General features: G+C 48.8%; 1 protein-coding gene across 1 annotated transcript; it reads right to left on the bottom strand.

The window, feature by feature from the left end:
* Nucleotides 1–287: 287 nt before the first annotated feature.
* On the bottom strand, nucleotides 288–15,918 carry LOC119164868 (monoglyceride lipase). Its single transcript, XM_075872735.1, has 5 exons — nucleotides 15,807–15,918; nucleotides 13,082–13,192; nucleotides 3,463–3,636; nucleotides 2,327–2,458; nucleotides 288–491 (listed from the first exon to the last, which is right to left on the bottom strand). The coding sequence occupies exons 1-5, from the start codon at nucleotides 15,858–15,860 to the stop codon at nucleotides 288–290; spliced, it is 675 nt and encodes a 224-aa protein (XP_075728850.1). The 5' UTR covers nucleotides 15,861–15,918.
* Between the last annotated feature and the right edge of the window lie 262 nt (nucleotides 15,919–16,180).

Raw genomic sequence — 16,180 nt, 5'->3', positions numbered from 1 at the left:
ATATACATTAAAATAGTTGGTTTCGTGCTTTAGACCTCATGAGATACAAGAGGAAAAACAGACAAAAAAGCATTCCTTTTACTGCACTATAGGTGGCAGCACCCATGTACGTTACGTAAAATCGCCAATAAGTTGCTATGGTGGGCGAGAACTGGGCAGCGAGAATATTCGCAGCACGCACAATAATATTAAAGCTCCGGCATACTGACACTGGCGCATGCGATTGACTCGGGATGGAAGCACCAAAATGATTCAGCGACGCCTGAAAAGAACACAAAACACGCAGTTCAATGTTCTGGTGCCGTCGCCTGGAACGCTTCTTTAGCGCTGTCCGCTTGACCAGACGACCCAGGTTGTTGATTCGGGGCGCTTGTTGAGGCGCTCTTTAGAGGGGGCAGTCTGGCAGTCAACCAATCGAGAACATCTTTGAGGGCTTCCTGGGCGACTCCGTCGGGCTCCTCTAAGAGGGTGTGGTATGCGCCATTGTAAAGCTGCGAAGTGAAGAACACGGAGATACAATGTGATAACCCCTCCCGCGGTGGCGGTTAGGTTTCTGCGCGTAAATGGTTCAAGCTATACTTGTGTCAACTTGTGTGCACAAAAGAACAAGATGCATCATTAATTAGAGGAATTGAACCTCCTTCCCAGGTAATATGTCTTGATTCAACCTCAGAGTTGTGTGTATGACTTTAGCCGATCACTTTCCCGCAGGCTCTACGATGTTCGATGGGGCCCCCAACATACCGCGTTTCAGAACCAATGTAAAAAAATTGCCAGCAGCTTCCCTCGGGGGAACACTGAGGAGGATGCGGAGCATATAATTGGTTAACGGGGTGCTAAAGTGCGACTTACTTGGGTCGATGGCTAAATTGGTTAACGTGGTTGTGAAATGGGGTGTTAAATTGCGACTTACTTGGGTCGATGGCTAAATTGATTAACGTGGTTGTAGGAGGGGGTGTTAAATGAGTGAACACGTACACACGTATGCGAAAGGGCGGCGCTGGTCGAAGGCAACGTTTATAGATGTTGGGTCGAAGGGACGTCGATCATTGTGTTTGTGGATTCGTTGGAATTCATTTCACTGCGACCTTGGACGTCGACGCGCCGTACAAACCAACCGACGAGCGGCAACTGAGCGAGCGAGCGCCGACCTTGAGTATATGTACAGCGCGACGGCGCATGCACTGTCAGCTGTCGAATGTTCGAGAAGGGGGAGAAGCGCAACGGCGCATGCGCGCGCGTCAGCTGCCGATGTTCTCGAAGCGCGACGGCGCATGCGCGCGTGTCAGCTGCCGATGTTCTCGAAGCGTGACGGCGGATGCGCGCTACATTATACAGCTAGCGAATGTTCGTGAAGAGGAGAAGCGCACGCGGTGTGTAGAGGAGGAGGGGTGCACAGATGGTGGAGGAGTGAAGCGCGCGCGGTGTGTAGAGGAGGAAGGGATGCACAGATGGTGGAAGAAGGAGGAGGAAGCTTGCGGACGGCGCCGCACTACAAGCCTCGAGTATTAGATGCTCCGCATCTAAAATATTACTTTCATTTTCTCGAAATAAAGAAAACACATAAGCTTTATGGACATACATTCAGATGCAATGATTTCATTCTTATGCCAATATAAAAGATGATTGACCACAGAATAGTGAAGTTTTTAATTACACGCAAAATACAAATAATTGCTGAAACTGACAAACGACATACGTATTCATTTTCTTTCTCGGAACGACAGAGTGAGTGCTTCATAAATATGTCATTTGAATTTGACATATTTAGAGACAGTGCATCACAATTCGTGCCTGAAAGTGATACATTGTATGCTTGGTTTGGCTGGTACGTATTCAAGGGAAACAGGAAACATCGCGAAAAGTCGCCGCCGTGGTAGTCTAGTGGCAAAGTACTCGGCTGCTGACCGGCAGGTCGCGGGACCGAATCCCGAATGCGGCGGCTGCATTTTCGATGGAGGTGAAAATGCTGTGGGCCTGTGTGCTCAGATTTGGGTGCAAGTTATAGAACCCCAGGTGGTCGAAATTTCTGGAGCCCTCCACTATGGCGTCTCTCGTAATCATATGGCAATTTTGGGACGTTAGACCCACATATCAATCAACGTGCAAATGACGTCAAAAGCCGCATAACCGTGACAGACAATGTTATTTACCACGACTGTGATAAATCAGCTGTGCGTAATGGTGGTGAAGTAGTCACAGTGCTCGGATGCGGACCCGAAGGTTGCACGTTCAATTCCTACTGCGGCGGTCACTTATCGATAGACGCAATATACCACAGGCTCGTGCCAACGCCTATAGGTGATAATGCTGAAAGATTCCTCACTTTCAGGCTTTTGTCCCTGCTTGCGGCCTTTTCGAAGAACTGTTTGGATGCTTCAGGGTAGCAGACCACATCACCTGTTCCGTGCTGCAGAAGAAAAGGCAGTTCTACGGCACTCGCGCGAGCTTGTGCTTTCTGTAAGACGTAAAAGACGGAAATCATATAAGCGACACAAAAAGAACCACATGCAAAAAGAATCAATATAGCATGCGGCAATAACACTGACTCTTCGTGAACCTGATTAAGAGCATGGAAATTTAACCATGATTTCTTGCCTATCTATGCGCTGTCATCTGAAAATGTACTTTTGTGCCCAATCACAGAGGCCTCCTGATATGAAGTAGGGAAAGGGGGCGATAACGTTGCGATGTCATTCACGTGAGGACGCCAAGTTGTAACGTCACGTTCTGAGTAGTGATGATGATGTCAAGTATTTTAGTGATGAGTAACGTCACAATGACTTCTAAAGTGACAATATCCCGTAATTATTTCTTTAGACTACTCGTGCTTGACCTACTACGCAGGACACCAACAACCAATTTTTTTCGTTCGTTTGATGAGGCGTCTAAAACTAAACATAGAATTGTTTTTGATATACGGTATTACTCTTTCACAAGACAAAAATTGCCCTCCTCCCTCCCCCCACTTGCCGGACTAACACGCTTGATAAGCAAGAAGACACGCAAAAAAAAGAATGTGTGTGTGTGTGTGGGGGGGGGGGGTGCCACCTTGAAGCACCCGCACCGAACATCGTGATGTCATAGAATTTGCCGGCGTCTACTGGGGTCTACGAAGTTCCTGGTTCGTAAAAGTAATGTACGTTGCGCTCTGAGGGCACCAAATACTCAACATGGAAAGTTTCAGCAGATTTCATTGCGTCAAAGTCCCGAAAATACCAAAAATGCACTTTGAAATCTGTGGCACCATGTGCAGCGATTGCGGCGCTATATTTAAAAAGTGAAACTTCGACGTCAGATTTCCTCTTATTAGTGAACCTATGATGATGAAAAAAAATGTAATTCACGTTGTGAAAGTAGAATTGATAAATCTAAATCATGCCGTTGTTTCACTTTAACGTCCCTTTTATAACAATACGCGTTTCACATGCTCATGCCAGGCTGTCCAACAGTATTCCTCACCTCTATCGCGTCTGTCATGGCGACCACCCATTGAAGGGTGACGGTTCCAGTGTAATTGAGCGGATCGTTGTTCATCCGAGTCACGACGGTGTTGTCTCTGCAGGAGAAATCGGCGCTCGCCATCACGGTCGGAAGGCAAGGCATGATGCAGACCAGCAGGCGAGCCAAGCATATCTGCGACTCAAAGCGTTGGGACAGCATGCGAGTGAAAGTTCTCAGACAAAACCGGCATTTTTTTTTTACGCGGGATCATCAATTCACAAGCTAGTGACAGAGGGAATACAACGCTGCTGTTATAAGAGTGGATAGTCCAGTTTGTACTCAGTTTCATACGTCAGATGCAGCAGTATGAAACCTAGTGACGGATGCATTCACACCGATAAATAGCGAATTTTACCAGCAGTAGTACGAATGTTTTTTTTTTTCGTTTTTTAACTGACTGCTAGGGTAAGATGTTTAGTGCGCTAGTAAAAAAAAATAAACGTCGATATTTATACGGCTGTCAGTAGCTTCTTCGGGTGTACTGAACCCATGCACCTAATTACACGTTTCGGCTTCCATGATTAGTTCCAATATCGCGTAGTCGCTTCCAATCACGGAGGCCACGTTTACAATACCGCAATGCAAGGTCGGGAGGCGTGGACCGACACATTTTGGGGCACAAACTTCTTGCATAGCTTCCAAAGCGTTGCGCCTGACGTATGAAACAGACTATAGCTGACGTTAGCCTACATATAAGATCACTGGTCTACACGTGTTACAGCGTTAGTTAAAAGGCAAGAAACCACTGCGAGTGCAAGAATGAGAGAATGATCCGTTTATCGCCTTCACTACCCTTCCTACTGGCTGCAATCGATGGTCACATGATCTGGTCTCCTGCCCAGGTTGGTCAAGGATGTCCAACCTGTTATACCTGATGCCAATGAGTCTGCCCATGCCCGCGCAAGCGCACTGTCCCACCGTGATGGGCTTTCGGCCTCTAATTTTGGGGAAGGCATCCGGCAGCTTGATTCTCTCCTCACCTTTAACGAAATATGTAAGCACTATCGATTGTCCAGACGTAGGTTCCCGCTCCCGCACCCGCAACTCTCGAGGGCGCAGTCAATCACTCTATTTATGCTATGAACTGTTGTTTACACTTCGCCCTTCGTTTACAGTAAGTTTATTGACAGCATAAAGCCTCACTGCCCTCATTGCGATGAGAGACGATGCCGGTTGTCCCTCAAGTTCTGGCAATGGCCAGCGCGGCGCGATGGCGAGCCTCTCAGCACAGAGGACACCTGGAAGACTGAAATCACCAGTTCGGACCGGGAGGTCCAAATCCAGGGTGTTCAGAGGACCCACAGTTTTGGGAAGGCGCATGCATTTTCTGTCTCAACGTGGGTGCGGCCCGCAGCCGACCCAACCTCTTGAGGGGCATCGTCTCCTCGGGACAATTTGTGAATAAAGTTTGTTGACCGACCGACTGAGTCCCACTGGCTATGTATGCTCCTGGCCACTTCTCTTCATAAGGAACATCGACGATGTCAGCACTGAGCATCGATCATATCAGCATTTTGCGCTTTTCGACTGCATGTTGTTATATTTACTTGTGCAGTCGAACGTATACCAAGTAACAAATTGATTGCGCGTGATAGACATGCAAGACTACTCAGCATGGGTGGGCAACGGCGTGATAAAGCCGGGTAGGAGAATATTCGCAACTTATATCCCTCACGTGGGGCCCAATCAAGAGCTGATTTCCTCATGGCAGCACGCAAGTATAGACTGCTGGCGTCAGGAATAGTGAAACGGGTTGTTGAACAAGCAGGAGTTCACTCGGCGTAGGAGAGCTTTATTTAGCGCAAGGGCTAACTGAACGCAAGCCTGCGATCACAGCAAGTCTTCTTTCTTTTCTATACACGAGCTCCATGCCCACTGCCCTCGTTACAATCACCCCCGGCCGATGAGGGAGCCATCCTGGCGACCTAAGGACAGGTGTACACAGAAGGGTCATGGTATGGCTTGAGCCGAGAGATGTGTACGATTTCTTTTCCGCGACGGCGCTTGTCCGGAGATGCATCCAGCGGCTCGACAAGGTAGTTAACAGGGGATGTTTGGCCTACAACTCGATAAGGGCCATGGTACCTGGACGAAAGCTTGTGGGAGAGTCCTGGAGGAGTGGAAGGAATCCATAACCACACCAGTGAGTTCGGAGCAAAGCTCATATGCGTGGTTGACGCGTCGTGGCGATGTTTTTGGCGCGTCTGGTCATGTGACGTGAACGCACGAGCAAGCTTCCGACATTCTTCAGCGTGTGCTGCTGCTCGAGAAACGGTAGTCATCTCTGAAGGGTCCGGTCGATAAGGAAGAATGGTATCCATTGTTGATGATGGCTCGCGTCCATAAAGAAGGAAGAAAGGCGAAAATCCAGTCGTGCTTTGCGTTGCAGTGTTGTAAGCATATGTCACAAAAGGGAGTATGCTATCCCAATTTGACTGGTCGGATGAAGCGTACTTGGCCAGCATATCCCCTAGTGTACGATTAAAACGCTCTGTCATCCCATTAGTTTGCGGGTGATAGGCTGTGGTAGTGCGGTGTATGATGCGACACTCGCTCAACAACGCTTTGATGGCATCGGAGAGAAAAACGCGGCCACGGTCGCTTAGTAACTCCCGAGGTGCTCCATGCCTTAAAACCAGGTTTTGCAGTATAAAACACGCAACGTCTTTTGCGGTAGCAGAAGGTAACGCAGCTGTTTCAGCGTACCGCGTTAGGTGGTCGATAGCGACAATGACCCAGCGGTTGCTACTCGAAGTATAGGGAAGCGGACCGTAAAGGTCGATTCCGACACGATCGAAAGCTCGTGCTGGACATGGCAACGGCTGCAAGGGACCTGTGGCATGTTGAGTGGGCATTTCGCGTCGCTGGCACGTAAGGCAAGACCTTACGTAACGGCGAACGAAACGGTACATACCGCGCCAGTAGTACCGCAGCTGCAAGCGGGTGTATGTTTTTAACACACCAGCGTGGCCACATTGCGGATCATCGTGGAACGTGGCACAGATGTCAGAGCGCAGATGTCGGGGGATGACGAGCAACCACTTACGGCCGATCGAGCTGTAGTTTTGGCGGTAAAGCAGGTTATCCCGAATAGCGAAGTGTCCTGCTTGACGGCGAAGCGTCCTGGGAACTGGAGCGGGCGTCCGGTTTGAGAGAAAGTCCAAAAGAGAAGAAATCCAAGCATCTTTGCGTTGCTCGGAAGGCATGTCCGAAATGCTGATGGCCAAGGCAGCACTAGTGGAGATAGGCGAGCCGACAGGCTCTGAAGCCAATGGCGAACGTGACAGGGCATCGGCGTCGGAATGCTTCCGGCCAGAACGGTAGATAACACGGATATCGAACTCCTGTAACCACAATGCCCACCGAGCGAGCCGACCATTAGGATCTTTTAGTGAAGATAACCAGCAAAGCGCATGGTGGTCTGTTACAATATCGAACGGACGTCCATATAAATAAGGCCTAAATTTTCCAATTGCCCAAATAATGGCGAGGCACTCCTTTTCAGTTACACTGTAATTCTTCTCGGCTTTACTGAGGGTGCGGCTGGCATAGGCAACGACGTACTCGTCAAAGCCCTCCTTGCGTTGGGCCAGTATGGCACCTAGCCCGACACCACTAGCGTCCGTATGAAGCTCCGTTGGAGCAGACGGATCGAAATGTCGGAGTATGGGAGGCGTGGTGAGGAGCCGTCGGAGTTCCAGAAATGCATCATCACACGCCTGCGACCACGCTGACAAATCAGAACTTCCGGCAAGAAGATTGGTCAAGGGGGCGATAATGGAGGCGAAATTGCGGACGTAGCGGCGGAAGTAAGAACATAGGCCGATGAAGCTTCGAAGCTCTTTGATGGTGGTTGGCTTTGGGAACGCTGCGACTGCATTAAGTTTCGTAGGGTCCGGGAGAATGCCGTCCTTAGAAACCACATGGCCGAGAATTACAAGCTTGCGAGCGCCGAAGTGGCATTTCTTCAAGTTAAGTTGAAGTCTCGCCGTGGAAAGGCACGTAAGAACTTGTTCGAGGCGGCTGAGGTGAGTCGCAAAGTCGCTTGAAAATACCACAATGTCATCCAAATAACAGAGGCACGTTTTCCATTTCAGACCTCGCAAGACGGTATCCATCATCCTTTCGAAAGTGGCAGGCGCATTGCAGAGGCCAAAGGGCATAACGGTGAATTCATATAGTCCATCCGGTGTTACAAAAGCTGTCTTCGGGCGGTCACCCTCTGCCATGGGCACCTGCCAGCAGCCTGAGCGTAAATCTAACGAAGAAAAGAACTCTGCTCCTTGTAGGCAGCCCAAAGCGTCATCGATGCGCGGCAGAGGGTATACGTCTTTGCGCGTTATCTTGTTGAGTCGGCGGTAGTCAACGCAGAACCGGATGGATCCGTCTTTTTTCTTGACGAGAACAACCGGTGAAGCCCAGGGACTGTTGGAGGGCTCGATGATGCCACGTTTCAACATGTCGTCCACTTGTTCGTCGATGACACGGCGTTCAGCAGATGACACACGGTACGGACGCTGCCTTAGCGGGGCCTGTTGACCGGTTTCAATACGGTGAACGACCGCAGAGGTTCGGCTTAAGCCTGACTGGTCACGATCGAATGAAGAACGAAAGCGGAGAAGAAGATTTATAATCTCTTCGCGCTGAGTTGGTGCGAGCTCAGAGTCGATGGCATCCGAGAATACGTCCAGAGCATCATTGGGCGCGTTGGTAGGAGTGACAGCACAAATTGGGAGCGAAACCGTAGAATCGGGTATAGTAGCCGGAAGAATGCACTCGTAAGGTTCGTAGCTTCCCAGGCATTCTCCACGTAGTAGGGATGACGGGCTGTCCGAGGGATTGCACACATAAATGGTAGCGTGACCATTGCGAAAAATGACGACGGCGAACGGAAGCATGATATTTCGACGGCACGCAGATGGGACCGATGGCATAAACAACACAGGCGATTTCGGAGGGGAGGCACACGACACCGAGACAACAACAGCTGAGAAAGGCGCAATGTCAACGTCAGAAGCAGCAAACACTCTACACGAAGCACCATCGTCGGGGTCATAGCACGGCACAGATAACGCGAGTTCAGAACGAGCACAGTCGACCAAAGCAGAATTTGACGAAAGAAAGTCCCACCCAAGGATAACGTCATGCGAAGAACGGAATAAAACTACAAATGTGACGACGTACATCGCACCTTGAATGACGACTCGTGCAGTGCACAAAGCTGAAGGCTGAATATGATGGGACGTAGCTGTCTGCAAAGATAGGTCGGTAAGTTGTGTGGTCACTTTCTTCAAGTTTCGGCACAGTTTCTCGCTAATTACAGATACGGCAGCTCCAGTGTCAACAAGTCCGTTCACCTTAATGCCATCAATATAGAGTTCGATTTCGTTCGGGGGACAGCAGTTAGGTCTTGAAATTTTCGCTGCCAACGCAGTTCTTGCCTCCGGAACTGCGCCCGTCAGTTTTCCCCTCGCGGTGGGCTGTTGCGACGTAACATCGGAGAAATAGATCGACGACGAGGAGAAGGTGAACGGCTTGCGCCGGATGGTCGGCGACCGGGACGTACGTCTAGAGGTGGATCGGCAGGAACGGGATATCGCGACTGAGTGGGCATGGTGGGCATGTAATGTGAGGCCCCTGCAATGTCGTGAGAAGGAAAGCTGCGACGACGGCAGTGACGAGCTACGTGGCCTGGGATGCCACATGAAAAACATATTGGCCGATTATCCGGAGTGCGCCATTGGCTGACGATAGGGGCACTGTTCGCTGAATAAGGTACCGTAAGTGGTCGTGCAGGCGGCGGCGTCATATAAACGTTCCGAGTTGTTTCGTATACAGCCGGAGACGGGACAGTCAACGGGCGGGCAGGTGGCGTCGACGAATAAACGTGGCGAGTAGCTTCGTAGATGGCCGGAGACGCTGGCGCACGTGGCCGAGCAACTGCGGCTGCATACGTTAGTGGTGCGGTAACAGTTGATGGAGCCTGAGCTGGCGGCAATGCTTCGGCAACTTGCGATTGAATGACCTGGCGAAGCGAAGGCGACAAGGGTGCCATCGGCTCGGTAGTTCTTGTGATTATAGATAGCTGCCGGGCGACCTCCTCGCGTATGAATTGCTTTATGACTGGCATCAAAGCGGAGTGGTCGGCGGTGTCATGGCGATAGTCGAGGGATGAGATGTCCGCGGTGTCTTGAGCAGCGCAACGTGTAGAAGCGCGCTGCCTACGCAGCTCATCATAGCTTTGGCAGAGCTGAATCACCTCGGCGACCGTCTGGGGACTCTTCGCAGCCAGCATTTGGAAGGCACCGTCGTCGATTCCTTTCATAATGTTCTTGATCTTGCCTGCCTCGTCCAGAGTCGAATCGACGAGCTTGCAGAGAAATAGCACATCTTCGATGTAGCTCGTGAAAGTTTCACCTGCTCTCTGTACTCTGCCCCGCAAGCGCTGTTCAGCACGAAGGCGGCGGACAGCAGGACGGCCAAAGACTTCCGCGAGGGTTTTTGCCAATTCCGACCAGGTATTGAAATCACTTTGATGATTTCTGTACCATAGTTTTGCCACGTCGGTCAGGTAAAAACTCACATTTGTGAGCTTATCGGCTGCGTTCCACTTATTGACGGCGCTCACCAGTTCATACTCGGCAATCCAGTTGTCCACATCTTGGTCCTCTGTGCCACCAAATATGGGGGGGTCGCGCTGCCGGAGAGCGCCAGCGCAGAAGACAGGCACAGGTGCGAGATCTGGAGTAGCAGCATGAGATGGCCCCGGATCAGTCATTGTAGGAGGTCGTTGGAGTGTGCGGCTGCGAAGTTCCAGGGTGAGGACCAGATGTACCCCGCACCTCCACCACTTGAAACGGGTTGTTGAACAAGCAGGAGTTCACTCGGCGTAGGAGAGCTTTATTTAGCGCAAGGGCTAACTGAACGCAAGCCTGCGATCACAGCAAGTCTTCTTTCTTTTCTATACACGAGCTCCATGCCCACTGCCCTCGTTACAATCGTAATGAAAAGGTGGCAAACACGAAATAATAAGGCACTGGTTCCACGTATATTCAGGATTCGCCTAGGGCTCTTTAGGAAGAGATTCCGGCTGACGCTAAGACGCCTTATGCTCAACTGTGACGGTTTTAGTTTACCTTCGTACTTCGCCTTCAGTTCTGGTAAAATCTGGCATAGCCTTGCAGAAAAAAAAATGTCGATCGATTTTCCTGACAAGCGCCTCGAGGCATCATGATTTGTAACTGTGTTGTGCCCACTTAAAAACATAGCATCGTTTCACAGCGACATTTTACGATTAATAAAGACGATGAATACTTGATACCTGAGGCTTCTGTTGTTCAGTACCTTTTAGGAATTCAATAATACCTCGACCCAATGTGTTGCATCGATACGTGTTTAGTCTTCATGGTTATAAATAATTAATTTGTGTTGTTTTGTTGTCATTTCACTTCTTATCAGAAAGCGATTGTCTAACAGAAGGACCGCTTTTAGCCATGTGCTAAGATATCTCCTTCTCTGTATCCTGATGTGTATTTATATGTCACTGTGAAAAGAAATTTAATTTGAATGTGACATAGTTTTCATCTGCCGGACCACTGAGTGCATTATATTTTTTAAAGAATTATAAGGAATCGTATTATGTCCACAATATTTCATTTTCGTTCTACGTATGAACGAAGTGAAAGTATATTTTCTATAAATAGAAGCGTACGTATACGTGTCTACTGAACACTGCGCCTAAAGTCAGCTGTATTTGAAGTGTGGCTCCATTGAAAAAAAAAGTGACCAGGCAGATGCATGGACGTCGGCGCTATATTAGGCAGTTAACTGTTGCACGATGAGTCCTAAAAGTAAAGTCCTCGGTGGCTTCCTGTAGCATATGAGTGGGCAAAAGTTATAAGGCGTATTTTATGGCAAGCAAGAGCAAGGTGTTGGGAGCTACTTGCTCTTGCTGATGCGAAGTTATGATATATTTATCCTGAATCTATTAAAGCTGTCTTGTCGCATGAATAAGAGAGAGCCAAACAGGACGAAAAGTAAAGTGGAGACTATCATGATTTGATAGCACTTTGTCGTAATTAAAGTTCACATACCTATACATAGTGCAAAGAACAAAGGGCGCCTAATGAACCTAGGACCTATATATGCACTTAATTGCAAATGGCGCTCCATGCCAAGAGCTGCTCTATTCTTCATGCATATGCACTGGAATATTATTGGAAGTAGATGTGCCATAGAATACTCATTCCTTATATCGGGAATAGAGCGTCACATATATTATATCTGTCTAAAACTATCGAATTACAGCTATTCAGACACAACAGTTTACCTTTTAGCCCTTCGTATTACACAATAGGCACAGCTTGCCACCTCGTGGCGCTTCCTTTCGCGCTCCTGGGTATCGAGTTTCCTAAAACGTTGCTCTACGTGGCAGCTTCGCACGAAAGGCGTAGAGATGCGAAGCTCAAGGGCGTGAGTTTGATTCCCAGTCCCGGTGGCCGCGTACAGATCGGCGCGAAATGAGAGGAATACCCGTATCGTGACGCTTTTGCGACGTCATGAACATATGCTTGCACAATGGGAGGGGGCGCAAGGGGGCCAAAGTGGACATAATAGGGAGGGGGTGTGCGACAAAGCTTAGCCCTCCTGAAGGGCAACCCTGCTTACTCTTATGGTGATGAACACGGCAGTTCATGATGCCCCAAAACCATGATATGATTATGAGGAGGCCATATTAGGAGGCTCCGCAATACCATCTGGTGTTTTTTTTAACGTGCACTGATACTACAAAGCACGCCGACCTCTTCCATGTCGCCTCCATCAAAATGCGACCGCTGCGGATGGGGTCGAACGCGTGACCTCCCGGTAAGCAGCAGAGTACCATAACCATTGATCCATAGGGGTGTAGAGGGACTCTGAACATCCCTGTGCTTTAGAACGCCCCTTTACTCAACGCTCCACCTTCATTTGAGCAAGCCGATGGGACCGCCATCTCTAGGCAAGGAAAGTCACTGCATATCAGTGATAATTTGCTATTATTGTTGAGAAGCGCAGCGTCATTTTTAGCCGAGCAGCGGCGCAGTGCGAAACTCTGTCAAGTGAAGGGTGAAAGTCGAGTCGAGGAGCGTTTGCGAATACAAGGGTTAGAATTAGTTGCACGTTCAAAAATCCCGGGTTGCCTAAATTAGTCCCGGGTACTCAAGTACGGCGTGTCCCGTTGTAACAACGTGATTTCGGCACTTGCAGCACCAGTAATTATTATTAAGCTTCCAAAGTGAGGCCTTTGACAATCAATATATTGCTTGTGCTTGCTCGCATATGAAAAACGATTACGCCTACAGTGGCATTAAGAACGAATGTACAAAAAACTTAGAAGAGTGGCTTGGGATGGCTGATCTGTCATGAAATGAGAAATAGTGGAAGTTATTGCTCTTGTCGCCAGCTATACTGCTTCCTCACCAGCTTAAGCTATTTTTCTTATGGTACAAATAAAAGGACAGGGGTTGCTTGCTTTATGACCTTTTTTGTGTCGCAATAAGCAGAGAATATTCATGTTTAGCATTCAAGTTCAGCTTACCGTGAACCGTGTGTAATATGGGTGCTCAATGCCAAGCAGGGGTGACATCACAACCATGCCAGCGAAACCACCAGGCCTGCGCAGCGCCACCAGGATCACCAGTAGGCCACCCTGTTAAAAAAAGACAACGAAAGAATAGTAATACTTAAGTCTGGGTATTTATTACAGATATGCAAACACTAACACGTGGCTTAGGAGAAAAGACAAAAAAACACTCAATCGCGGCTTGACAATGCTCCCTTGCCCCAAGTACACATCGGCTTGAAGCATTCATTACATTTCTAAATTTATCATCATCATCACCACCACCACCACCACCACCACCACCGCCACCACCACCACCACCACTACCACCACCACCACCATCATCATCATCATCATCATCATCATCATCATCATCATCATCATCAGCCTGAACTACGTCCACTGCAGGACAAAGGCCTCTCCCATGTTCGGCCAGTTAACCCGGTCCTGTGCTCGCTGCTGCCAATTTATACCCGCAAACTTCTTAATCTCATCTGCCCACCTAAGCTTCTGTCTCCCCCTAACACGCTTGCCTTCTCTAGGAATCCAGTCAGATACCCTTTGCATGTGCGTGACGTACATGCAAAGTAGCTCCACCCGCGCAGCTTGTCTTTATTGCTAAGAGAAGTTTCCCGCAAGTATAGCAAGGAAACCTTGATATTATTAGTGAAACATGTCGTAGTGGAACGCTCCGGAAATTTCGACCACCCTTAGTTCCTTAACGTGCATCGCCCCGCCGCGGTGGTCTAGTGGCTAAGGTACTCGGCTGCTGACCCGCAGGTCGCGGGATCGAATCCCGGCTGTGGCGGCTGCATTTCCGATGGAGGCGGAAGTGTTGTAGGCCCGCGTGCTCAGATTTGGGTGCACGTTAAAGAAACCCAGGTGGTCGAAATTTCCGGAGTCCTCCACTATGGCGTCTCTCATAATCATGTAGTGGTTTTGGGACGTTAAACCCCACATATCAATCAATCATCAATCCTTAACGTGCATCTACACTATAAATAATATCGAATGAATGTGGTGCCCCTGTTAAATAATCTTCATCTGGCTTTGCGCTTCCTTCCTTGAAAGCTTGGCGCTGGCCTTTTTCTTATCAAGAACACCACGTCATGTTGATAACGCGCATGTCGTTCGGGGCCTGAAAGTACCGGGTGCGCGGCTAAACTTTAAGGAAAGAAACTCAGTATAGATGACGATTATTGTTGTGGGACAAAAAGACACTCTTTTTCCTCGAGCTTTTTTTTTTCAGAGTGTACACTCTAAAAAAATATCGAGTAAAAAGGGTGTCTTTTTGTCCCACAACAATAATCGTCATCAGGCTTGCGTGCGCTTCCTTTCTTGAAAACTCGGTGCTGGCCACTATCCTGTCGAGAATGCAATGTAACCCTGATAATGGGCATGTCGATCGTGACCGGAATGTACCAGGCGCGGGGCGATAGCGCAAGGATGGAACGCAATATAAATGACGATTATTGTTGTGGGACAAAAAGACACCCTTTCTACTCACTCTTTTTTTAGAGTGTAGATATAAACACATACACGGGCCTCAAGCGTTTTCATAAATGTGGTCGCCGCGGGCGAGATTCGATCACGTGAAGGAAGCGGTAAACAGTCGCTACAAGGTCACATGTTTGACTGCTAAACTGCTCTAAATTTCCCATGTGTGCTTAATTTTTTGTATGTTTGCTACTTTTGTTTTGATGGAAGAGTAGTTATGTAGGCACTCTCGACGGAATTTTGGCATTACCGCCATGTTGCGCGTAAAGCTTAAATCGATAATCCCCTTGCACCTTGTCAGTAACCGCTGGTTAAAAAAAAAACAGGTAGGTGGAGGCCACGAACACGGCTGAGGCAGATATAAGCAGATAACTAACGCAGATAACTAAGCAGATAACAATAAGCAGATAACTAACGGACCCACCTTCTTCCGTCGCACGAGGGTGCATGCGATAACATCACCCTCTAATGGGGAACATAAAAACGAAAAAAATATTCGAGAAAAGTTTAGCGCCCGACCTTTTTGCTACCTCCTACCTTTCTTTCTCGAATCTGTCTTCTGCCAAGTTCGCGCAATTATGTACTCAATCAATGTTAACGAGCTCCCCGTACAAGTCTTACTGAACATCACCCGCGTATTGGCGCGTTCCATTCCTCAAGCTTTTGTTATCGCACCAATACACTACACAATTCTCAGCGCAAACCGCGCCTGCAGTTTTCGAGGAGCTTCGGGACTGTAGTGGATATTTTCGATGAGATCACGCCCACTCCGTGAACTGTATAGATTATTCTGGAACACTTGTCACCGCCAGCGATAAAGCTAGAACATTCGATGGCAAGAGTATAAATGCCGACGCATTTCGCCGCTTGTCGGTAGTTGATCGACGGCCGACGCTCCGTTCACTGCTATCTGTGCAAGACTGCTACTGTAATCGGACTTTTCGTTTCCCGGGCACAGGTTCGCCCAAATAAACAGTCAAATCCCAACACGAAGTCTCCTGTCTTCGGCCACGTCACGACCCCGTGACAGTATGAATCCTGTCGTCGATTGCTACTCAGAGAGGAAACGCTTGCCCCCATGACAGAACATGATCGAATGTCGCTTAAGCAGTAAATGGGAACTTCGGTTGTAAGGGCGCTGTCGTGATTGCTGGCACGCGCGAACTTTCGACCAACTGTGTTGCAAATCAGTGTGCTTGCCCACCATGGAATGTCCGAAGAGGAAGACAGGTTTCCCGGGAAACTTGGCCCGCTCCATGTCGACGTGCGTAAGAATATCGTCCACGTAGATGTCGAACGTCCTGACTGTGGCCCTGGGTCCCTCGCTTCTGCCGTGACCGACTGCAAGGACAGCGTCACGCGAATCACCCAGTTTAACCCTGATACCTTTATCGTTCTGTTACCGATAGCCTTTAAAAGATTTGTAGGGCTTGGACTCGTCGCACACGTGACCTAATAATTGGATCCACAGCACTCTAAGAAAAGAACAAGTAAAAAAGGGCGTTATTTTGTTACACAACAGTAATCGTCATCTATATTGGGTTCTTTTCTTTGCATTTTCTTTGCATTTTCTTTGCG

Source organism: Rhipicephalus microplus, chromosome 9, assembly GCF_043290135.1.
Source record: "Rhipicephalus microplus isolate Deutch F79 chromosome 9, USDA_Rmic, whole genome shotgun sequence".
NCBI lineage: Eukaryota > Metazoa > Arthropoda > Arachnida > Ixodida > Ixodidae > Rhipicephalus > Rhipicephalus microplus.
Note: the sequence above shows the minus strand (reverse complement) of the source record. Positions and strands in the feature narration are given on the sequence as shown.